Below are 25454 nucleotides of genomic sequence, written 5' to 3'. Positions count from 1 at the left end.
TCTGTTTCAACCTTTCATTTCGACTTTTCTGTCCAGGCACGCGTTGTTACCACGAGCCACTTCACATCTTTCTTGGCAAATAATATAAGCAAATCATCCGGTAATTGACAAGCCAAACACAGCAGCAATAATGATCTGGTATTTTCCAAGCTCGTCAAAGACAAGAGATCGCAGCCACTCACCAGGCAGACGAACCCTGGAAGCTCATCAGCGGTGGGCTGTGGCTGTCTCTCTGCAGCGTGTGGACGGCCTGGGGGGCTTGAGGCAGGGAACCCGGGGGAGGCTGGGACTGCAGGGCCGGCTGCTCTGGCCGGGGTGCCCGGGCAGGGTTCCCCCACCGCCTGGGGTCCTGTTTCATCCACCGTCCATGGATGCCCCACCGTGCCAGGTAAACCTTGAAAACGTCGTAGTTCATTGCCGAGTAATACAAAAGATCCAGGACGAGTAGCATCAACACGAAGAAGCCATAGATCCACACTCCCAACAAGGCGGTGTAGTTGCTGCGGGAAAACAGAGAGAGGCTGAGAGAGGCCGGGACAGCAGCCTCATCGAGGCTGGAGTTAATCGGGGGGGTTGATTAGAAAATGCGGCACGGAGGCTACTTCGGGGTCTCCGAGAGGAGGTGAACCCCTCTGGGGGGCAGGGGATCTTAGCTCCCTCTTGTCATGCCCACTCCCCACTTTCCTCTCCCCCACCTGTGTGCCCCTCCCAGATGCCTGCAATCCACTGCCCTCGGCCTGTCCCTCGAGCATCCCCTCCAAGGCCCCAAGTCCTTGGGCCGGGAGCCCAGGGGGCCTCACCCTGTTAGGCCCCCTGGAAGAAAATTTCCGCTGGGCATCTGGGGCTCTTGCGTTGTGGTGGCCCTTACTTTCACCTTCCTGCCCCCCCAGCATGGGCGCTACTCCCGGACCTGCCAGCTCTCTCCCGCAGGTACCTCCCGTTTGCCCCGCCTCCTGGCCTTGGCTTACGCCCCCACCCCCACCCCCCCACCCCCCCACCCCCGCCATCTAGGAGGCTCTCTTTCATCCCTCACCATCCCCTCCCCTCCCCATCTTTCTGGACCCAGGGCAAATGCAGGAAGTCTGGCGTCTGAGGACAAACTGACCCAAGTTCCTGCCCCTTGGCATCTACACTGGGCCACCTCACACCCCCAAGTTCTGCGTGGGACTCAGCCAGGGCGTCTCCCACCTGGGGCCCGCTCCCTTCCAGCCTGCGCCATCACGCTCCCTCCCTCGGAAGCCCAGGAGTCAGGGCATCAGCTCAGCTGCCCTCCCCACACCCCACGAACCAGACACTGGTGCATCTGCTCCACCAGCCACATGCCTTTCACACCCACCCTCAGGCCGCTCCCCGACAGCGCTCTCCACCAGGCACCCCCAGACTGCACGGCTGGGGGTCTCAGGGCCCCCTGACGTCGGTTCTTTAATTCCTTCACCCAGCATTTCCACGCTGAGGGCCAGTCTGCCCTCCAGAAGCAGAGATGATGGGGTTGGTTTTGAGCTGCAAATGCCCCTTAGTGAAGGGAAGCTGGCTGCCCCCTGAGGAGCTCACTGGGACACTGCGCCTTCTGCCCAGCCACCGCTTTCTGTGCCCCCACCGCCTTCCTTCCTCCCCAGCCTGACTCCCACTGCCTCTTGGAAACTGCTGGGCCCTTCCTCTGACCTGAGTGCCCCTCAAACCCTCCCCCCACCAGCCGGGGCCACGCTGGCAGGGTCCGGGTATATCCTCCCGCCCAGGCCAGGGTCTGAGTCTCTCCCGGGTGCCCAGGGAGGGCCATTTCCTGGCCTCACCACTGCAGGGGGCCAGCGGAGCTCCACACGGGGCTCGCCCGGGACTGCGGCTGTTTAAGGGACGGATTTATTAGTCACTCAAATGCCCCCTCCACCGGCTCCCTGCTGCGGCCATCTGTTCAGGTGGGTGTGAGCTGGCAGGCGGCAAAGACGAGGCAAAGCCAGTGTATAGCCTCGCTGCCCCCTGGGGGGGACCCGCCCTGGCTCTCAGCAGACAGGCTCCCGGGTGTCCGGGGTCCCTCGAGAGGTACCTCTGGATGCTGTCTGAAGCTGCGGCGCACGGATCTGGAGCCAGGAGGCCCTGCCTCTGGTTTCTCCTTGGCCTCACTTTGCCGTGTGGCCTGGGAGGATGCCCGTGTGTCTCTGGGTCTGGAGGAGATGATGTGAAGCCCCTCCCGGTCTCAGTTTCCAGACTCTGCATCTTCCCAGCTGGGTTCACCTGCTCAGCCTTGGCCACTGCAGTGAGATGGGCGTCCCTCCCCTCTGGGTCCTCCAGCCCCCTACCAGGGCTGGGCCCAGGCTGGGTGGGGAGGCTGACTTTTGCCCACACGTGCCCCCTGCCTGGAACGCCCTCCTTCCCCACACCGGCTGGGGGCTCCTCGAGGGGAGGTTCTGTGTGTCCCGCGAGCAGGCGCACACTGGCAGGTGCTTAGGACTTAGTATCCGCTTGAGGAACGAGTAACCCAACAATTCCGCATCACGGCACCTTGGATCCCTCTGCGGCTTCATCTCCAGCCACCACCTCCATGAGGCCCGCGGCCGTCCCAGGGGCTTGTTCATGCTAAGGTGTGAATGACTGCCTGCCAGCTCCCCCCACCGACCCAGCCCCCTGAGCTGCCTCATTTCAAGGGGAAGCTAGCTTCACCTGGAGATATCCAGGTGTGAATGCCTGCCAGGGAACAGGGGCCAGCAGCCCTGTCTGGCATGCCGAGGCAGGAGTCCACGTGGACGGGGAGGAGGGCCTGGCTTCAGCCCCTGGCGTCCCTGCTTTCCCCAGCACCACCTCTCCAACCTCCTCTGTTGCCCCCACAGAGTTGCTCTAAGCGTCAGGCTTTGCCTTGGTGGTTCCCATGGCGGCAGCCGCGGGCGCTGAGGGAGCCGGAGGGGCGGGAGAGGCAGGGGCTGCCACACTGAGAGAGGGAGTCCACGACGCCAGCTGGGGGTGGGAGCTGGACACGCCTGGGCCTAAACCATCAGGACTAAGAAATAATAACAGCTAGCAAAGCAGCAGCCAGTGGGCATTGCTCTAAGTGCTTTACACATATTAGCTCATCCGACGACACTCAAAACACACGTGGAAGGAAGCATTACCGCTATCGTCCCCATCCCCGAGATGGAAACTGAGGCTCAGAGGAATTCAGAGACTGTCTAAGAGCTCACAGCCATTAAGTGGCAGAGCCAGGATTTGAACCCAGCAATCCAGCTCCACGGTACACATTCCTAACCGCTGCACCATACCGCCTAAGGCAGGTGCCACCCATGTTTTCTGGGCAGATAAGCCGCCTCCAGGCTTTTGCCTGTGCTGCTCCCCTGACTGGAACTCGCTCCCTACCTCCTGTGCAGGCAGCTGGCCCTGCCCCCATGTCTGAGCGCAGCTATCACCTCCTCCAGGAAGCCTTCCCTGATGTCCTATGTTAAGTCCAATCCCTCTCCTGGGCTCCCAAAGCCACCGGGCTTCCCAGAACACATTGTGTTGTCTTTGCTGTCTTGTAGGACTGTCTGCACCTCGAGATCAGAGCTCCTTGGGGCCAGGGTCAGAGTTCAATGCTCGGCCTGGGGCTGCTTTCAATGTTCCTTAAGCTAATATATATTGAGTGCTTATAGCGAGCTGGTGTCAGTGGCAGCCTTGATAGGAATAACTTCTTCACTAGACTTTACCTTCTCTATGCATATTCTCTAGTAGTTAATAGCGATACTAGCAATCACAACGTGCCCGTGCCTCGTGTTTCCGAATCTTTGCAACAATACTGTGAGTTAGGAGCCAGTATCCCTCATTTACAGGTGAGGAAATGGGGCCCAGAGAGGCAAAGTCAGTGGCCAGAGGCTACACAGCTGGGGAGTGGCCGCACTGGGATTTACAAGCAGGTCTATCTGACCTCGGAGTATGCTGAGTTTTGGGGAATCCCAAGGTCAGGTCTAAGATAGATGTCCAGGCAGGAATTCCCCACATCTGCTTGGCCCACCTGTCCTGGCTCATCCTCTACCAGGAATTGCGGACAGGCCCCAACCTCCCCTGCAACAGCATCCTGCATCTCAGTGTGTCGTCATCACGGGCTGCATAGGCACTGCTGAGCCTGCAGGCCTCCGCAGCCAGCTTGCTCTAACTGGCATGGGGTTTGGGGGGTGGTAGCACCCCCCATGATCTCACCGCCATGATCTCACCACACCCCGCCCCCCCAGCTCAGGGAAGGGAGGGGCACACCTGCAGGAGGTGCCACCTTTGCTGACTCCCTCTGCCTTGCAAGGGAGGCCACCCTGGAGGCGGCAGCCGGCTGGGAAGCCTGGGCCATGGACGCCGTCTCCAGGCAGTTCCCTGCCTTCCAGGGCCTGCCCTCTCCATGGTTGCCTGGTTGGAAGCATTCTGGTCTTTTTAATCTAATTTAAAAATGTGATCTGGAAATTAATTTCATCCAGATGCAGGGGTCTTTGTTGAGTGTGTGTGTGGGTGTTTTATAAAGGGCAGGAGAGAAAATAGAGGCTGTTTTATGGGACAAGATGTGAAGCCAGCCAAAGCCACAGATAGCAATTTTTCAGTATCTTTTGGAAGATTTAATGATTCAGATTCTTTTGCTGCTTCCCAAGCAGTAAACAAAACCTTCTCTGACAGAGGAATGTCACTGAATACCTCCCGGGGACAGGAGCAGGTATGTCAGCCGGCGGAGGCCAGATGGAGGTCCCGTCGCCACCCGTGGGCAGTCCCAGTTGAGGACGGAGGACAGAGTTCCTGAGGCCATGCTGTCAGAAAGGAGCATCAGCTGCAGAGCTCACAGCTGGCCCCAGGCTGGCTGGGAGATGGTTCATGGCCCCTCAGCCGATTTCACCTAAAATAACTGAACCCGCTCACAGGGCGGCCTGTCAGTCAGTGTGACAAGTTGATAACCCTGGTGACTGAATTCTGGGCCCAGGAGATTAGGCCTGTGTGGATTCAAATCCCAGCTCGGCAAAATTCTTTCTCCGTGATCTGGGGAAAACGAGCTTTACTTTCCTCATCTGTAAAATGGGGATAACAATATGCCCTACTTGGCGGTGCAATTGTGAGGCTTAATGAGATAACACGGGCCTGAAGGAGAAAGGACCCAGTGAGTGCTGGCTCCTGTGATTAAGGCACAGAGGGAATGCTCAATAGATCTAGGCCCAGAGAGGCAAAGTGACTTGCCCAAGGTCACACAGCCGGATTGAGGTTGTCCAGTGCCGTGGAGGAGCATGGGCTTGGGGCTAATGAAGTAGCGTCCAGTAATACCAAAATATTCACTGTTCTCCCTGCAGGCCTGCTTACAGGGCCCGGCCCTGCTGGTAACAGCCTTGGCCAAGTGATGTGCTTTGGCCAAAAAAAGCGTCAGCAGAAGTATCAGGCTGATTCTGGGTGGAAGCTTAGGAGTTACCTTGTAATTTCACCATTGCTCTTTTCCCGCTGCCATGGAGACATCCTGCTCTGGATGAGGACTGCTTGATCAGCTCCGGTCACAGAACGCTCCCTGCCCAGAGCCCCAGGTGACCCAAGAAAGACATGGAGTGTGAGTCAAAAATAAGCCTTTGGGGCTTCCCTGGTGGCGCAGTGGTTGAGAGTCCGCCTGCCGATGCAGGGGACGCGGGTTCGTGCCCCGGTCCGGGAAGATCCCACATGCCACGGAGCGGCTGGGCCCGTGAGCCGTGGCCGCTGAGCCTGCGCGTCCGGAGCCTGTGCTCCGCAACGGGAGAGGCCACAACAGTGAGAGGCCCGCATACCGCAAAACAAACAAACAAACAAAAATAAGCCTTTGTGTCTCGACTCCCAGGGACTCTGGGGCTGCTCCTTAACTGAGCCCAGATGACCCACACACCGGTCCCAAACCCTGCTGGGCCACTTGTGTGCTGTGTGACTACAGGAAAGCTCTCACCTTCTCTGAGCCTCAGTCCTGGTGCAGTGAGGCCAGCGGGACCTTCTTCATAAATACCTCTACTCGGATTAAAGGAGTCAGGGCAAGTAAGGCCCCTTGCCTTTCACTAAAGGCTCGCAAACGTTCATATACGTCCCTTTTCCTGGCTTGGAGGGGTGTATTCAGACTAGGAAGCCTCGCGGATTCTAGAACCTCTGGAGCGTCACGAGGCTGACAATGTGTCGGTATGTTTTACGCCTAAAGGGGCTTGATAGGGCTGAGAACTGACAAGAACATCCAGGAACTTCCGACCCAACTCAGGAGCTGGATTCCGAGCTTGAAGCATGTCTGACGGTGATGTAAGCCTGCAGGACAGGGCCCAGGTAGAGGAGACCCAGGGTGCTGGGATTCTCAGGTCCTCAGGCCTGGCCCACCGCCACATGTCAGCTCTCGGTGTGACTGGAGCACCTCTGGGTGCTGGGAAAGGAAAGCTACTGGAGGAAAGAGGTTTCAGTGCAGCCGAGGGAAGAATGACAACCCATCACTTCCCACTTTGAGGCCTTGAAGACCCTTCCGTCTTCTGAGCATTCCTGCCCCAGGTTCCCACCCCTGGCAGCCCATCTGCCTGGTGGAGAACACCCACGCACTGCACCAGCCTCTAGTCCATACCACCTCTGCCCCCAGAGAGAGCTGACCGCTGACCCCAGAGAGAGCTGACCGCTGAGCCCATATACCCCGTGCCACCCTGTGCCCTGGATAGAGGCTGCCACCGCTTGCTCAGGGCCCTGGGTGGTCACTGCTGCTGGCGTCCCAGCCGGAAGCTGGCATGGGAGGGCGTGCAGTACACTCCTGAACACCAGGGACTCTGCCCAAGTGGCTAGAAGTGGCATCTCACTGTGGCGGCAGGGTTGGCGAGGTTGCTTCCCTAGCTCTGTCCGCCTTTCTGCCAGGCAGCTAGAGCCAAAACAGACCATTCTGTTCCTCCGGAGACACAAATAAACAAGTCATCAGGAGCGCTCTCCTCTTCCCTGCCACCAGCCCCGCCTCCCAGCTGATTCACTGGCGGGGCAGGCGAATGTCAGGCAGCCTTGCTGTTGACAGGCCCCATGCATCTTCGCAAAGCCCCAACGGGGGTCACAGCTGCGCTGGTCCATCTAGAGGGGCTGCCAGTGGGCGCTAACCTCCTGGGATATTGGAACACCTGGCCTCTCGGCTGAGGTCTGGCACACTCCCCAGCATCAGACAAGTCCTGGCTTTCCAGATGCACCTGGGAGTGGCAGAGCCCACTGGCCGGAACAAGGGCCCTGGTGTCCCTTGGCCTTGACTGGGTGGAACAGGTGACTTCACCTGCCTGGGCCCAGCCCCTTCTTCCTTCCTCTCAGAGTAGCTGTGAGGACTAATGAGACAACAAAGGCATCCTGCCCAGAAGGGTCAGAGCTCCAAAGGGCAGGACGGTCCCAGAGGTGGACTTTACCTGGCTCTCCTCACACACCCGGAGCACTCAGGACCTCTTGGCCAGGCAGGCCTGTCCCAACCCATTCACTAACCTATCCTCCCACACCCAGTGGCCCATCCTCCAGTTGTCCCCTCTCTGCTGCAAGCTCTGGCCGGACGCAAGGCCCTGGCCCCACTCCCTGGGCTCAGGCCTTCTCCCCAAGATGCCCCAGCTCAGGCAGCTAAACGGGGGCCTCCAGGGCTTCTTATCTGAGCTCTGGATTGGCTGTCTCCTGGGTGACCCCAGCCTCTCCTCTCCACAGGGCCCCGGTCTTGGCCAAGTCATCCTCATGACTTCTGCAGTGTCCTAGGTCCTTGTACCAGGCACCATCCGTGAGCACAAGCCCAGCTTAAAGCTCTCGGGACCCCTCACCACCCTCAAGAGGAAGCCCAAGCCCCTCCCCCTCGGCCCCCGGTCCACGAGGCCCCACCCCATCCCGCCAGCCCCCGCCGCCTTGCCCCATGGTTCCCCTGGCATTTCACACTCAGGCTGCAGGGAACTGTGTCTGGAAACGTTCATTCCTCTGGACTGTGCGGCTCCCACCCTCTTCAACACTTTCGGATACAGGACACCAAGAACCACGCCTCCCTCGTGAAGCCCAGGAGAGCAGAACAGCCTGGGAGGGGAGCTCAGCCCAGCTCTTCTGGGCCTCCGTCCACGTCTGCGGGAAGGGCGATGGCAGGAAGCTCGGTGGAGAATAATCAGGAGGGATCCCTCCAGAGCAGTGCTCTCAACCCGGAGAGTCCCGCGCCCCACGCTTGGCAGCGTCAGGAGACACGGTTGGTTGTCACAGCCAGTCAGTGGGGAGGGGGCATGATCAGCGTCTAGTGGATGGTGGCCAGGGTCTCACAGTGCACAGAGCAGCCCCCAGAAAGGAGGATCAGGCTCCAGGTGTCCACCGGGCCGCAGGGGGGGTCCCGGCTCTAGGCCCTCCATCAGTGGACGTCCCGGATTTATCAAAGCAGCTCTGGACCCAGGCTGGCTCTCGGCTCCACCCCGACTGGCTGCCTCAGTCAGGCAAGTTGTCAACCTCTCCACGCCTCACCTTCCTGTGTGGAAAGGGGGCCAAGGGTGGGCTGCTAAGTGGCTTCAGAGGGTTGAGCACAGAGCTGGCCCCGTGCCGCTAGCTCCATAAATGCTTGCCGAGGTGCCAGGAGAAGAGCCAAGCTAAACTTCCTCAATGCGTCCATGCCTCCCCGGGGAAGGGCTCTGTTCTGTGGTCCAACTCTTCATTATCTGCAGCCGGGACCCACTGTGCCTAAACGCTGGAGAATTCCGTGTGAATCCCGTGTAAGTGTGCAGATCACAGAAACCTGTGGGCTTCGAAATGAGGATCCCAGACACCATCGCCAGAGCCTCGGAGAAGTCTGGCCGTCATGCCAAGCCTCTGTCTTCTGTCTGGCTTTCAGCTGGCAATGACAACACTTCAGGGTCCTAACCCCAGTCCTGGCACCGCCCTCCTCCCTCAGGGAATTAGTCTTTGGTCTTATAAAAGGCTTGGGTCAAGTTCCAGGCTTGATTCCAGTCCTCGTGACAGAAAAGACTTGCTGAACTACTTCACACAGAATTATTCTGAGGTCTGAGCAGATGGCAAGATATTCAGGGGAAGCACCCGTGCATTTGAGGAAGGAAGGCTGGGGAGCTGGCCTTGGTGGGAGGAGGAGAGATTCAGAAGATAGTCAAGGGATTTGCATCTCCTGCCTGATCAAAGGGAAGAGGCAACTTTCCCCCAGTGAGCATGGCATGGTGGCAAAACATCCAAGCCCCAATATCAGACAGAGAGATGGAGGCTCAGACCCCCACCCCACCACTCCCAGCGGTGCCACTAATCTCTTCAACAGTCACTCAACAAACACTCCTTCCAAGTGGATTTTTCCTTACCATGAAAAAAATACATCTACCCCAAGAGTCAACTTCAGGCTTACCGGGAAAATATCTGAAGCATCCCCATTAAAGTCAGGAAGAAGACAAGATTGCCTGACAATTTTAAAGATGGTTTTAGAGGTACTAGCCAACACGATTGGACAAGAAAAAGAAGTGAGGCACAAAAATTGGAAAGAAAGAGATGAGATTATCATTGTTTGCAAATGGCATCATCGGACACCTAAGAGAATCAGCTGAAAAAAGTATTACAAAGATAAGAAATTTCAGTAAGGTGGCTGAGTAAAAAAATACATATTTAGAAATCATTAGGTTTTATCATTTAAACAACAGTTGGTTAGAACAGTGGTGTCCGACTTTTTGGCACCAGGGACCGGTTTCGTGGAAGACAATTTTTCCAGGGACCGGGTGGGGGGATAGTTCAGGCGGTAATGTGAGCGATGGGAAGCAATGGGGAGCGGCAGATGAAGCTTTGCTCGCTCACCCGCCGCTCACCTCCTGCTGTGCGGCCCCGTTCCTAACAGGCTGTGGACCGGTACTGATCCGCGGCCTGGGGGTTGGGGACCCCTGGGTTAGAAGATATAGTAGAAGAAAAACCCCATTATAAAATAGCAGCTTGAAAAGAAATAAATATGAACAAACACAAAAGATACGTGCAATATCTATATGAAGAAAACTCCAAAACATTATAAAAGAAAATGTGAACAAATGGAAAGACACATTGTATTCTTGGATAGGAATATTCAACGTCATGAAAAGTCCATTGTCCTTGAATTAATCTATGAATTTAACACAATCTCAGTAAAAAGTACTAACTAGATTTTTTTTTTTTTTTGGCAGGGAGACTACAAAAGCCAATTCTAAAGTTCGTATGACAAAAGACCTGGGGGAATAGACTAAGAAGACATTAAAACACATCAAAAGCAACAGTAGTTAACACAATGAGGTACTAGCAAATGTATAAATAGACCAATGAAAGCCATCACAATCTACCCAGATACTCAAATTTAGTATACTATAGTATAAAATAAGTTTGCATTTCGCATCAGTGAGGAAAAGATGGACAATTCAATGATTGCTGTTAGGATAACTGTCTACCCATGTGGGAAAAAAATAAATGTGGATTCCTACTTTACATCCAAAAAAATTACTTACATCCAAATTTTAAAAAAATCTTACATCCAAATAAATTCCTCACAGATCAAAGATTTGAAGGCAAAAAATTAAAACATAAAAGACCTAAAAGACAACACGAGGGGATTTTTAACAATTTCAGAGTAGTGAAAGACTTCCTCTGTATGATACAAACCCCACCAGACATAAAAGAAAAAAAATGGGTACAATTTGATTACATAACAATTAAAAATTAAGCATGAGGAAAAAAGCATCACAAATTCAAAGACACACTGAGAAAATATTTGCAATGCATCCTATTTCCTTCATATGTAAAGAGTTCCTGTGAATAAATAAGAAAAAGGCCAAAAATTCAATAGGAAATGGCAGAGGACATAAACAGTTAGCTCACAGTAAAAGAAATACAAGTGACTCTCAAGCATGTGAAATATGCTCAGTTTCACTCATAGTAAGAGAAATCAGTGGATGCTATTTCGATCCTATGTGCCTTTACTTAGCATATTCTCACTGCTTTTCTACCAGCAAACTCCTCCTCCTTCTTTACACTCATATCCCCTCCATCAGGGCCCTGGTCTCATGTGTTTTAATCACCTTAGGGAAAGGGGCTGCATGGGATTAATCTCTGGGTCAGGAATGTCAACAAATATGTGTTGAACAAATAATGAATGAAAAAGGAACTCAGGCCCCGTGGATTCCAGGTCCAAGCACCTTTCATGCCTGAAAGTCTTCCACATCCTTGACCTCTTTTAACTACCGCAGCAGCCCTGAGAGGCAGGTATCACATGCCCATTTCTCAGATAAGAAGGCTAAAGTCCAGAGGGCAGAACAGGTCAGAAAACCTGTCACCTGAAGACTTTCCCACACTCCTTCCAGGTCCACGCATCCTTGCACTGGTTGCCCAACAGCTGGCCTGGAGGCTGGGGTGTTTTGGCAGCACCCGGACTTGACTGGGGCCCAAGGCAGTGGGGCTGTGGCCCCAGCGCAGTACTTACTTGTGCATGTAGCCCTCAGAGCCGGTCGTGAGGTTTGCCTGCATCACCGCCTGGAACTCTGTCTCATTGCAGCAGTATTTGAAAACCGTGTTGTTATGGTGACAGCAGAGGATGAAGGTTTTGTTGTCCGAGAGCCGGGGGCAGTGGAAGCCAAAGTGATAGCGGCCTTTGTGGTCCGTGTATGGCTCACAGACACGGAAATGTGCGGACAAGACTGGAAAAGACAGTCACCAGGCTTGGTGGGGCCCCTCCTCAGGCCCAGCTGGCCCGAGACCCCCACCAGTCCATGAGGACCACGGGCAGAGCCCGGTTGGCCTATTCTAGGGTTGCGCCCACCTCTTCCTTTGCCAGGAAGGCTTTGTGGTCCAGTGTGAGCCTCCCCTCTGCCAGGAGGACTGCTCTGGCTCCTGTCACCTCCCAGGCCCCCCTCGGCTACCATCCTGCTTCTCCTGTGCTGCTCAGACTGGGAGTTTCTTGCAGGCAGGGCTGATCTTAGGCCTCACGTGGATCCCCTCCAGGGGCTCTGCACACAGCTGGCACTCAATTAGGAAGCAGCACTAACTGAGCACTTACTATGTGCTTTGCAGGCTCTAGCAGATTTAATCCACTTGGCCATCCCAGCAGGCAGGTCTGGGATCCCACTTTACAGAGGGAGGAACCCGAGGCTCAGAGGTGTACAGTGGCCTACCTGAGCCGGTTAGAGGTGGTGGAGCAGGAATCCAACCCAGGCCTGCCTGGATCCAAGGTCCAGGAGCCTCTGCACTCCTCCATCACTGTGCGGACTGATGGTGGACTCACCAACAAGTCCAGGCTGGCCTGGGTGGTGGGTGGCATGGGTGCAAGAACCAGGTCCCACTTGTAGAGAAAGCGGTGTCCCCTCGTATCTCGGTTTCTACTAAACTGATGCCCTATACCCGGAGGTCGCCAAGGGCCCGCCTTGGTGGCCCCAGCTCATGGCGACAAAGCTGCCCTGGCCTTGGACCCTCATTCTCCTGGCTCAAGGCCAGAGGCCCCTATTCAGCCACTGATGACGCTGAAAACCCAGGACAGTATTTACTAGTTGTCCTGCTGATGATAAAGACGAATGAAAGCCTGAACAAACATAACAACGGAAAGCAACTTGGAGCCCGCTGTCTCTAGCTTAATTAGTGTCTTCATGAAAGGGACCGCTGTATCTAATTTGTATCGCTCAAAAGGGGCTTCCAAGGCTGAATGCATTTCTCCAACCACCAAGGCTCTAGTTCTGCAGAAGCGCCTCAGTTAATTGAGAGCTCTGTCTCTGCTGAGAGGTTATTAGACTCCAGCCCACACAGCTCCCAGCGCCAGGGGCTGCCGAGGGGATCGCAGCTGGGCTGCGCTGGCCGGTGGGCGGGTGGGCCTCATGTGCTGGAGCGCCGAGGCTGGCTTGGGTGGCTTCGTGAAATCCTGGGCCCCTTCCCCAAAGTACAGCACCCTCTCGTGGGGACGGGTAGGATCACTGTGGGAAAAGGGTCTCAGCCTTTCAGGAGTCAGGGGAGCTCTCAGCCTCGACCCTGGGAAACAGAAGACCCTCTTATGGATGCCGTGGTCACTAAGGAAGCCCCAGGGGGATGCACCGTCTCATTTGATCTCATGTATTCCCATTGTACAGAGGAGAAAACTAAGGTTGAGAGCACCAGGCTCAAAGTGTGGTCCCTGACCTGCTGCGTCTGCGTCCCTCACAGCAGACGTTCTGAATCAGAAACTCTGGGGGTGGGGGGCGCAGCCTGAGTCTTAGAAAGCCCTGCAGGGGATGCCAATAGACTTGGTTTGGGACCCACTGGCCTGGAGGCACAACGTACCAGAGGCTAAAGGTGAGAGGCAGAGGCAGGAAGTGAATTCCAGCCACTGACCAGCCCCCGTCCAGATTGATGAGAAAGCCCTGATTGGGGGGGGGGGGGTCAGCTCACACTCGCTTGCAGGAGGCTCGATGTGTCAGCAACACCCAGTGGCTGGTCAAGAAGACAAGCTGGGGCCCTGAGGCCACAGGACCCAGGGAGGGAAGGAGCAGAGTGGTGGGGGGAGCCTTTGAGCTGGGCTTCAGAGGAGCCAGATGCGCAGAGATGGAAGTGGGAGGGAGGCCCAGCCAGGAAAGGGATGAGGAGAAGTTCCCAGTGGCTCACCCCGGCCACCCCTGGACAGCCGGTACCATCTGCTTTGACCATGTGCGAAGACAAGGCCACTGCTGCTTCCTGAGGAAGAATGTGCCAGAGCCCGAGGAGTCCTGGCCCGGAGCCAGGACAGCTGGTCTGAATCCTGGAGCGCACAGGATCACCTGGGCCATCACAGCCTCTCTGTGCCTCGTTGCCCTCAAGGATGGAAGACCAGTGGGCTCCCGGGGCTGGGGGCTCCGAGAAGCATTTGTGAACAGCGAAGCGCAGGGCCCGCTTGGAGCAGGGAGGGTGTAAGCGAAAGAGTGGACGATAAAGGACAGCACTTCCGGCCTCCAGGCACGGGTGCACCGTGGCTCTGGGGCTGTGCCTGGGGCCCGAGGGCAGGGGGATGGTCGTTAGGAGGCCAGCGTGTCCTGAGTCACCAGGAGAACCGGCCCACGTGGAGAGGGAACACCGGGGGGAGAGCCACTCTTGGGTCCCGGGGTCTTGGCGTCCCAGATAGGACCCCGATCACCCCCTCCACACACACACACACACACACACACACCTGCGAGGCTCAGGGTCTGCGTGGCCATCATTTAACAGCCAGGTGACAGTGTCTGCTGATCATGTGACCTCAGGCAGGTCTCTTTCCTGGTCTGACCCTCAGGTTCCTCATTTGTAAATGGGTGGGGAGCTCCTCTCTCCCAGGGGACAAGATGACCTACTGCATGAGAAAGCAGCGGGGAAGGAGTTCTGTGCACAGGGACCCCCAGACCCATGGCCTTGGCCTGGCTTTTTCTCTGCCATCCCAGGGTCCTTCATGGCGTCCTCCTGAACCACGACCCCCAGCAAAGGGGCAGAAGGGGCCCAAAGGTGCAGGCCGGTGTCCACAGCCCCGCCAGAGCAGGAGGGCACGAGGGCATAGGTGCACACGCACGAGAGAGACAGAGACAGGGACAGAGACACAGAGATAAGAGAGGGAGACAGAGGGAGAGACACAGCGAGAGCAGGCACCTCGCTGAGACCAGGGCTCGCGCGGGGCCAGCCCTGCTGGCAGGAGGCAGGGTGCACTTCTCCAGTCAGCCAGCTTCGCTTTGGAGCAGCCGAAGGACTTGGTTCATGTTCATCTTTGCGAACAGGAGCGTGAAAGCCCCCCTGCTGGGATCAGGGGGCCCGCCTAGGGGACTGGTTGGCTGCTGGGAGACGGGGCCCCAGCACCACTCTGTCTGGGTTGGAATCCAGCCCCTACACTAGCTGTGTTGCCTCTGGCTGTCAGTTCCCTCTCCAAGCCTCAGTTTCCTCCTCTGGACAATGGGATGACTACGACACCGCCTGACTTTGACTTGCTGGGGTCAGGGAGAATTCACTGCACATAAGGGCTTCTCCCAGGACTTACCGGCAGCCACCGTTAACCTCACAGTGTCCGCGAGAATCTTCCAGCTGAGCTCCCCGAGGCAGGCACGTGGGGCACAGCACACAGTAGGTTCTCACCAAACATGAGCCCCTCACGAGGCTGATGCCACTAGGGCAGGCAGCCCCTCAGCACCCAGAAGCCCGGCTGAGCTATAGCCCTGACACCAGGAAGGGACCACCTCCCCCTCCCGCCTCCCGCCAAGCATCGCGGAGGCTCTACCTGCGGAAATCAGCAACGAGAGGACGGCGAGCACGTTCAAGGGCTGCTGGCCACAACTGGTCATCGTTTGGCTTGCATCGATTCGTCGAGCGCTGCCTGTCGAACGAGAGCCGGGAGAGGCCGGGTGTGGGCTGTTTTGTCTGCGGTGCAGACACTGGCTTTGCTGCCCATGGCAGGGCCGGACGGGCACGGGCAGGGAAGCAGGTCTGCCGGGAGCAGGGGCCGGGCCGCAGATGATGGAAACTCCGCCATCCAATTTCCTTTCCGGGATGAATGACCTTCCCCCACCAGTCAGCTGTCATCTCCCTTTCTTTTCACGGCAAAATGAGACTTAATCAAAGGAGGACGGATGGCTCAGGTGGTGGAAATAACCAGCGGGCTGAGGCCGGTAGGCACGGGAATGAGAACAGTGGTGAGAGAGGGGATTAGAGGCGAGCTCATGAACCTGCAGGGGGCTGGCGGGACCCACGTCTCCCTGCTGTGTCGCTAACGGTGACTTCCATTAACCCCACCCCACCCCCACCAGCATGCATCCAGCTGGCACCTTCCAGGAATTAGGGACATGGCAGTGAACTAAACAGACTCGAGATGGAACTCAATAGAAGCTGTCCCTGCCCTGGCTTGCATTCTAGTGACCAGGGCTGACAGCTCACAGATGAGTAGTTCAGAGGCTATGAGGTCCCTGGGGTTGCACCCCAAAGACTGAAGGCAGAGACTCAAGCAGATACTTGTACACCCACGTCCATAGCAGCACGATTCACGATCGCAAAAGGAAGAGACGACACGAATGTCCATGGACGGATGATGGACAAACACTACATGGCACGTACTACAGTGGAACATGACTCCGCTTTCAAAAGAAAGGAAATTCTCACAGGCAGCAGCACAGATGAGCCTTGAGGACATTACGCTCCGTGAAATAAGCCAGACACGAAAAGACAAACACTGTGTGATCCTACTCCTCCGAGGTCCCTAACGCAGTCGAGTCCATAGAGACAGGAAGTAGGATGGGGGGTGCCCGGGGCTGGGGGAGGGGGAGTGGGAGTGAGTGTTTCATGGGGACAGAGTCTCAGTGTGGAAAGATGACAAAGTTCTGGAGATGGATGGTGGTGATCGGAAGAAGCGTTGCATACTGAGGGAGCAGCAGGTGCAAAGGCCCTGAGGTGGGAGCAGCAGGGAGGCCAGTGGAGGATGAGGGGAGGGGTGGGTAGCAACAGGCCGCCTAAGGCAGGGCCTTGGCCCTCAGTGGCCACTTTCTATCAGGTTGTTGAAACCTCAGGACAAACCTGAGGGACAGGTTCCCTCACTATCATCACCACCCCCACACGCCGCCCCCGGGCTCTGGGAATGGAGGCTGCAGAGGAGGACCAAGTGTCCTCTGCGTGGCCTGCTAGAGCCCCACCAGGGTTGTAGCTGCATGTGGCTGGGGAGCAATTTGCTGAGCACCTACTATGTGCCAGGCTCCAGGCCAAACAAGGTCCTGCACACTACCCTCTACCCTCACGGCACCCCTGACCAGGGAGAGCTCCGGGACCCCAGCTTGGGTCCAAGGCAGCTCCGAATCCTGCTGACTAGTGGGCAGGCAGGGCAGGAAGCCAAGGGGGCAACCCAGAGGCCAGAGCTTCGGACTGAGGAGACAGTGCCAGATTCACGGCCAAACACAGGCTGCTCACCGCCAGGCCCTGCCCCTGCTGTGGGGCCTGGGGCTTCGCACCTGCAGCGCGGGCGGCACGGAGGCACCCAGGGTGTCAGTGCTGCTTGGAAGGCTGGTGAGCCAGAATAAGAAAAGGGGGTGGCAGGGCTGTTGGACGAAGCCTGAACGCCTTAATACGACGCTTACTCGTGGTGGTGTTGGTGTCAGTCCCTGCCAGTCCCTGGGGGGACCCGCCCACCTCTCTGTGGAGGCCTCTCTGCTCCCCCAGGAGCAGCCCTGCCCCCAAGGGCTGTGAGCTTCTTAATCGCTCTGAGCCTGGGCCTCCTCCCTGCCTCCCTCAGGGCCCTCCTGGGAGGATGAAGGAGATTAAAGCATTTGAAAGTGCTTAGGAAAGGGTTTCATACTGGGGGAACCTAAAGATCAGTCCTGGAAAATGCACTGTGGGGGTGGGGAGTGACAGGTCCTCTGAGATGAGTCCTCCCTGCCATGTGGCCCCATTCCACAGATGGGGAAGCCGAGGGCCAAGACAGGTGTCCAGATTCCAAGCCCTTCTAACCCCTGAAAGGTGGCTTTCACTTTTCACTTTTTAAGCCGGGGCTCCAGTCTGAGAGCTGGTGGGTTCATGGAACAAATGCTTGGGTGGGGGTGGGGGTCCACCTCTGCCGGGTGCCCAGCCCTCCTTCCTGCTGCTCCCACTCCCTACAAAGTCCTGCATATACTGAGGGGGGCTATCACTCACACCTGGGGTGCCCTCCTCTCTTTCCTGTGAGTCCAAATCCTGCACCACCTTAGAAGCTGTTACAATGCCACCTCCTCCAGGAAGCCTGCCTTGATTCCATCAGCTTGAAGAAGTTTGTCTCTCCATTGAGGCGTATCATATTCTATCTCTTCTCTCCTTAATGTGTTAATTCATTTATTCATTCATGTATTCTCTCAACATCCACTTGCTGACCCCCACTTATCCGCTTGCTGACGCCCGGAAAGGGACTGGGCCGGGTTCTAGGGACTCAGGGTGTCCTGGGTGAGGGCACCCAGCAGCTCTACCTTATGGGACCGGTCCTCATGCCCTCCTCTCTCCGACTGTGAGAGTCCTGGGCCAGGGCTTGGCCAACTGGGGGTCACGCAGACTGGGTGAGACTCCCAGCACGACTGGCACCGGCCTCAAACCCTTGGCCCGTTGGGGGCGCTGAAGCAACAGGGCCTGTTGTGGATGTGTGGGTCCCGCACAGCACAGGTGTACCCCGTCACAGTGATGCACTGTGACTCGTCTGTCCCCTGTCCAGCAGGGTCCTCCCTGCGATCTGCTCAGTCCCCTCTGCCTGGCCGTGCGCCCTCCGCCCTGCCTGGTCACCCACGGCTGCCTCAGGATGAGTCAACGGGTGACAAAAGCCACAGCCCTGTTGGTGGGACAAAGGTGGAGGTGGGGGCTGCCCCCCCTCCTCAGACCCCCGGGGAAGCTTAGGTGCTGGCACTGAAGGCTGAACCCGTGGTGGAAAGAAAACCCCACCATGTGTCACTGGGAAGTTACATAAAAATTCCATTTCTAATGACCGAAGACAGGAAAGCTATAAGCCAGCATCTCTATTCCTGGCTCGGTGGGAGAGCTGCTTTGGAAACTCCGCGGCTGCCATCCCTGTGAGGTTTCCATGAGAGGGCCAGCTTCTGAGGGCACACCATCAACAGCCCCCATATTCACCTTAGCCCCCCTGTGGGGTCCGCAGAGGGGGACCTGGGCGTGTCACGCTGTCAGGTGCCACCACCTGGGACCCTCCCCCACTGGTGACATTTGGGGGGAGCCCCTCCAGCAGAGGTAGGAGCTGGGGCTGAAAGAGTGAGCATCCCTCATCCTGCCCCCTGGGCCCAGCCCTGGTTCTGGGGTCTGCGGCCGTGGGGCTGCGCCCTGGGACTGGCTTAGACCAGCCGGGCTCTTCACAGGTGCCGGACGCTGGCTTTTCACCATGTTATCTCAGATAGTCCCCGACAGCCTGATGAGGCAGATATCAAACTCCCATCTGGTAAAGTAGGACACTGAGGCTCAGAGAGGTGAAGTGACTTGCCCAAGGTCACACAGCCACTCAGTGTCTCAGACAGGAAGCAAGCCCAGCCTCGAAACTCACTCTCCCTCCTGGCACTATAGGAGTTTCCAGAGCCTCCGGAGCCCCCAACCCTCGCTCCTCAGAAAACACATTTACCACAGACAGGTTCGATTTATTGACCCGGGTTCTATTTCTTTGAACACTGGTAATCTACCCACAATGGTAGCTGGTGGCCAGTGATATAAATCTCAACAGGGGGAACATTCTGGATGAGCAGGACCCCCCAGGCTGACTGCCTCTAGAACCACAAGTCAAGCACGCATCTCTGCATCCACTCCTTGGGTCAGCCGGGGACTGCTGTTCCCAGATCTGAGGATTATTTTTAAACACCGAATTTGGCGAGGCCTGAGTGGAGAGGATGGAGGGCATGTGAAGAGAAACAGAGCCGGCGAAGATGAATTAAACCCCACTGGCAACAACAGCAGATCTGTTCTCCATCAGCCAGACTAGGCAGGGCTCGGGAGGGAGGGAGGGGAGGCGGGCCCTTGATGTGGGGCAGGGGGCACTGCCACGGACCCCCCAGGACCCCCCAGGCCTGGCGGCCCCCGGCTCAATGCCTGGAGGTTCCTCATCCTCTCTCGGCTTACCCCAGACCCCTGCTTAGCCCACCGTGACCTTCCCTGGGCGTGGCCAAGAGCATCCCCTCTTGCCTGGACCAGGTCGAGGGCCAGATGGCCTGGAGGGTGGGCCTTGGGTTTGGGCCACACTGCCTGGCTCCACCTTTTGTAGCCACACCCTGTGTGACCTGGGACAAGTGTCCTCAGTCTCCTCGGCCCTAAAAGGGGGATGAAAATAGCATCTAATTCACAGAGTCCTTGTGATGATTGAATGAAGCAATGCATCAAAGTGCTTGGAATGGGGCTGGAGCTCAAAATACCCGTGGGGACTGCTGCGTGCCGCTAGATACCTCTGCCCCAGCCTCGCCCACCAATCCAGGTCCTACTGACTTCCTGAAATGCCCATCTGACCACCCAGCCACCTCCTTAGGGGTCCTGGCAGCTCCAGGTTCAAGTCCATGCTCACTTCCCAGGCCCCAGGTGGTCTGGCTTGCTGTCCCCTCTGTCTCTCTCTACTCCTCAAGGTTCAGCCCTCCAGGATGTGCCTCTCCTCTGGGCCTTTGCACACGCTGTCCCCACACTGGGGACACGCTTCCCCTGTCCTGCAGGCGGGCAGCCTGGACCCAGCTTTTGAGGTTCAGCTGCGGCGCCCGTCTCTCAGCAAAGCTTTTCTCCCTCTGATTCTCTCACTCCCCTGGGTGCGCTCCCGAGGCTGGCAGGGGCGGGACCATGCTGCCTGATTAGTTTGTGTCCCAGCTTGAGAGCAAATGGGTTAGAGAAAACGGGTGGCAGGCGGGGGCGTTGAGAACCCAGACCCCTGCCGTAGGGGCCTGACCTCTTTAGACCCGGCCACCTGAGCCCCGCATGTCCCAGCAGCAAGAACAAAGAAGGGCACGTGACTAGTTACACACCTGTCACCCAGACACATCCCACCTTGCCCCACCCCTGCAGGGGTGCAGATCTGCAGTCAGCCCCATGGCGGGCGGGCTGAGGATGGGTCCCGACCCAGCCTCCTGGGCATTGGGTGCTGGTGGAAGAGCACAGGAGTCGGGCCCTTTGCTCGGGCTGGCCCTTCCCCGGGCATCTCTTCCTCCAACTCAGATGTCCAGATCAGACCTACCATGAGGTCCGGCTCAAATGCCACCTGGTCCATGAAGCTGCCCCGGCTACTTGTCCTCCCCACCCCCAACGTCCAGGGAGTGGGTCCTCTTCTGCACGCCCATCGGTGAATGCCTAACGGGCCTCTGCAGGGGGCCAGACCCAGCGCTGGGTGGCGGTCGGATTCAGCCACGAACGAGATGGACCAGGTCTGGTCGCCATGGGACGACGGCCTGGGGGCAACAGTCAGGAAGCCACTGATTCCATGATGAATTAGTAATTAAGCTTGGGCATTCTTCTTCTTATTAATAGTAGTATGAGCATTATGAATTAGTAATTAAACAAGGATAGAGCCCTTTGGGGCCTCACAAACAGTCCTGTGGGCAGAGCAGGTGCCCGATAGACAGGTATTGGAAATAACCCTGGAGACAGCCACTGGGCGCCCACCCTGGGCCGGGAGGCCTGCAGAGCGCTTGACTATGATGCGCTCACTGACTTCTTGACACCCTTAGGCTGTACCACCGCCCTCCCCGGGGTGTGGATGGAGGGACGGGCGGGGTAGAGCCAGGATGCCAAGCCCGCACTTTGCTCCTGTGCCCTGTCTCCATGGGCAGATGGGCGTGTTCACTCACCAGGCAGCACACGCCTGCACACATACGTCTGCAACAACACGCGCGTGCACATGCATGCACAACCCCCTGCTGCCCAGACATACATGTGACGGGCACACACGTTATCCGCGGCGACCTTATCCTCCAGCAAGTCCCCAAGTTTCCAGGGCCTTTCTCTGGCGATGCAGACCTATTCCTGAGTTTGTGAACTTTTCTTTTTAGGGCAACACACACTTGGAGGTTATGAAATCTCAGTCTGAAACGTGAATTCCAGGAATAGACGCCGGTGTGAAGCAGGATCAAAGCGTGTCCTCCTGACCCCTGGGGCCTGCGGAGGGGGTGGCGGGCGGGTGGGGAAGCAGGAGACAAGACGGAACCGGGCCAGACAGCGACAGGTTTGCCTGCAGCCGGGCTCTGGGCTGCATGGCCAGCAGGCACGGCCACCGCGAAGCGCACCCCAGCCGGGGCCCAGCCTGTGTCGGTCAGCCCCTTTCCCTTCCCACATCTTCTCAACCTCATGCCGGCCCTGAGGTCCACGCTGCTCCCATCTCGGTGGCCTGCACCCCACCCCATGAATCAGTCAAGCACGTGGGGCCCCCCTACACTTCTGTCCCCGAAACCTACCCTCACCTCGGAGCCAGACAGCTGCCTTTCAAAATGCAAACCCCATTGCATCACTCCTTGATTAAAACCCTCCGAGGGCACGGGGTGGGGGGATGGGCAGGGGGAAGGCCAGACTCCTGCCAGGGTCCTGGCACCTCCCCGGCCAGGGAGGCCCACCCTCCAGCCACACTGGCCATCCTGCAGCCCCTTCACCATGCCCCACACCCCACCCTGTGGCTTCCCTTCACCCGGTAGATTCAGAGGAATCCCCCAGTGCCTGTGTCCTCCAAGAGGTGTCCCCTGACCCCAACACGAGGTCGGGGACCCTGCCGTGCGTGCTCACGGCCTGTCCACCTCTCCTTCACACACAGATAGTGGTTTATAGTCGCACGCTTGCACAGTGGCTCTCTCTGAGCTGCGTCTTCCGCTCCCCTAGACTGTAAGCTGGACAAGGGCCGTGACCCAGGACCGGCGGCGTAACTTGCAGGGCCCGGTGCAAAATGAAAAATGCAGAGAACCATTTTTGTTCAAAAATCAATCAGCGTTTCTAGACAGCGACGGCGGAGCATGAAACCAAGCACGGGCCCTTCTGAGCGTGGCTCGCACGCCGCGAAGCGGGCCTGGCTGACTCGCTTTTGGATTCTCACAACGCAGCATGGGCCCTGGCACACAGTAGGCACTTTATAAACACTTGTTGGCTTGGTTGAGCGAGTGCAGGCTTTACCATCTCCATTTTTCAGATAAAAAAATCGCAGCTCAGGGAGCCTAAGTGATTGGCTTAAAACTGGAGGCTGGCAGGGCTGGGACTTGAACTCAGGTCTGTCTGACTCCAAGCAGGGGCTCAAAGTGGGTGCTGGGGTGATGGCACAGGTTTTGGAGTCAGTCTCCCCCGGCCTGGAATCTGAGCCCTGCTGCTAAGTAGCTGAGTGTTCTAGGCAAGTTGTTTCACTGGCCTCAGCTTACTCGTCTGTAAAATGGGAACCATGACCCCCACCCCTTGCTGGGGTCCTAAAGAAAGGTGAAAAGGTCCAGGAGCGCTAGCGGGGCACCCGGCACATCGAGCAAGTGCTCCGTAAATGGCTTTTATCTGGTGTTGCCCACTGTTGTTTCCAAAGCCGGTGGTTTAGGTCCCTGGGAAGTTGCTGTGCAGAGGAAAGTGTGTTTGAACTCTTCCTTTCATGCAGGGCTTATGCCCTTAGTTAGCACCAACTTCCTTCTGCCCCGCCTGCTTGTTCATTGCTTCCCTGCAGGGCACAAGGCCTTCTGTGTCTCTATCACCCACAGAGGAGGCTTTTCACACAGTAGGTGCTGCTGTTCAAAGAGTGGGAACTGTGTCAACACTCATTGGCCTGGATGCGGGGTCCACTTTATTGCAAAGAGCAAACATTCTGATGGCAACAGCAGAGATGCAGGCAGAGGCCCGAGTGCAACTCTCACTGAGACGGGGTGTCAACTTTCACTGCCAACACCACGAGGGAACCTGGGCGTCAGCCTGTGGTGGATGCCACTCCTCTAAGCCAGGAAACCCCAACTCCGGAGTCCAGGGGAGCCCAGGTGGGACAGCGCAGGGTCCTGGATCTACGTCCCTTGACCCCCACCCAATGTCCCCCGCTCCATGGGGCTAGTGTAGGGTCAACTCAGGAGGGGAGAGGTGAGCTCTGCAAAGTGCGGTGTGGGGTGTCGGCGTGCGTGTGACCACGGGATGGTGTGCAGGTCACCACCAACTTGGAAACCACTCCTGCCCCCCAAGTCCCTCCTTCAAGAGGACATGCTAGTTGGTTCCCAAAAGGGCTCTCCTTCCTCAGCGACATCTCCACCCCAACCTCTGCCAACTGGGCTCTGGGTTCAAGTTCCAAACCTGGCTTGTTTCCATCATCCCTTCTTGGGAATCTCACCGGGTCCTCCGTGCATGTCTCTTTCCTGAATGTTTGAGGTAGGCACTGCTGCTCTCCCATTTCACAGGTGAGGAAACCGAGGCCCAGGGAGGGGAGAGATCTGCCCGAGGGCACGCAGCTAAGAGAGGCTGGGCTGGAAACTCCAGTCCTGCTGAAGGCCCGGACGCTCTGCTCCCTGCTCAGAGCCACACCAGATCACCAGGCGCATGGCTCCCCCAGTTTAAGGGGAGGGCTTAGCTGAGAGCTCGTGAGGCCCTCTGCCCCTATGTGTTCTCCCGAATTATTTGGCTACACCATTCAGATAAAACAACCCCTGGAAATCCCAGCGGCATTTTCTTCCCACTGGAGAAGCATGAAAATATCACATGAAGAATGGATCACTTAAAGTGTCAGGGCAGGAAGAGGAAAGACAGGCCCACAGACCGTCGGAGGGCAGCCCTGGATTTCTCTCCCCACTCTGGGAGCCTCTATTCCAGCCCCCCTCCGTGGGAGGGGGCTCTGGCCCCAGGAACCTTCCCTCACTGGGGAGAACAGAAACCAAAGGCCAGCCTCAGTTTCCCATCTGTAAGTGGGGATAACACGCCCCCCTTGAAGGCGTGTTGGGAGGGGCCGTGGAGGTGATGGAGGCATTCATTCATTCATTCCCTGCCGAGTGTGATGTTGGGCAGCCCTGAGCTAAGGACTGCAGACACAATGGTGGGCTAAACAGACCCCTCCTGCCCCTGTGGAGCCAACCACACATGGCGACTCCGGGCACCTGAGCACAGAAGAGGGCCCTGACCTGGTCTGGGTTGGGGGTGTCCCCAGGGAACACGAGATCTGACAGGCCAGATCTCAGGCAGGCTCAGCTGGACCAGGCGAGGCGGGCCTGGGGAGGGAGCGCGCCAGCAGTGAGGCCAGCAGGTGCAAAGGCCCAGGGGTGGGCCCGAGCTCAGGGAGGGCAAGGGAAGGAGGCGCGGCCGGCAGGCGGTGGGCGCTGCTGGCACGGAGTGGGTGCTAATGGTCTCTTTGGCGCCCACCCCCACCGGTCACGAGGGCCACCAGAAACCGGCGGCTTGGCCCTCTCAGTTGAGGAAGGGGCGGGGAGCAGAGCCGAGGACAAGTAGAGTCCTTTGAGCACCTACTGCGCACCAGGACAGCTGTGCAGTCTCACGCCCGAACCTGCCGGGTGAGGGGAGGAGGGAGGCGCTGGCCCATGCTCACACAGGGGCCAGCCATGACCCTCAGGGCGTCCCCGGGCTCTGCCCACCCTGTCCTCTGCCTGGCCACGCCGGGCCAGCCGGCTGGGTGCGCGCACAGGAAGAGACCTTTGGGGCAGCTGGGTGCAAAGGGGAGGTGGGAAAGGGCACCAGGTCACCAGGGCAGGGCCCCAAGGGCAGCTGACTTCGGTAAAGAGCTTGAAGGGAGAATGGAGTGGGGGTGAGGGAGGAGGCTGGAGGTGGTCCAGGTCGGACCCTCACGCCTCCCCCGCACTCCCTGTTTTCCCTCCCATCCCAGCTTCCTCACTGGTCCACAAAGCACGGAGCTTGTCGGAGCCGTTGCCCCTCTATTCACCCACCCTGTGTGCTAAGCTCCTGATACAAAGACACTAAGGCACAGAGATGGTCGGCAACTCACCCGAGATCACACAGCCTGCAGGCAGAGGAGCCGGAACTTGAGCAGGTGGTCCGGGGCCAGCATCTGCGCTCCTTACACAGGGCTCCCAGCCTCTGTGTCCAGAGCCTGCTCTCCCCACACCTGCCCGTCACAGCCTCCCCTGGGGCCCCTCACATCCTTCTGGGACTGAGGGTCACTTTTTGGCCCCGCCTGGCTCCTTCCCCAGGCT

At 57.6% G+C, this 25454-nt stretch overlaps 1 protein-coding gene across 2 annotated transcripts in view; it reads right to left on the bottom strand.

The window, feature by feature from the left end:
- SHISAL1 (shisa like 1) overlaps positions 1-25454 on the bottom strand; it is an 81157-nt gene that overhangs the window by 38051 nt on the left and 17652 nt on the right. Inside the window, exons 2-4 of one of the 2 annotated variants that reach the window (XM_060306469.1) lie at positions 15116-15211; positions 11369-11582; positions 183-500 (exon numbers count right to left, since the gene is read on the bottom strand). In XM_060306469.1, the coding sequence (XP_060162452.1) occupies positions 183-500; positions 11369-11582; positions 15116-15179 (596 nt within the window). In that variant the 5' untranslated portion in view covers positions 15180-15211. Of the gene's footprint in view, positions 1-178; positions 501-11368; positions 11583-15115; positions 15212-25454 lie in introns of those variants that run through there. The other variant, XM_060306468.1, reaches the window with a different exon arrangement.

Source organism: Globicephala melas, chromosome 10 (assembly GCF_963455315.2).
Source record: "Globicephala melas chromosome 10, mGloMel1.2, whole genome shotgun sequence".
In the NCBI taxonomy this organism is placed as follows: domain Eukaryota; kingdom Metazoa; phylum Chordata; class Mammalia; order Artiodactyla; family Delphinidae; genus Globicephala; species Globicephala melas.
Note: the sequence above shows the minus strand (reverse complement) of the source record. Positions and strands in the feature narration are given on the sequence as shown.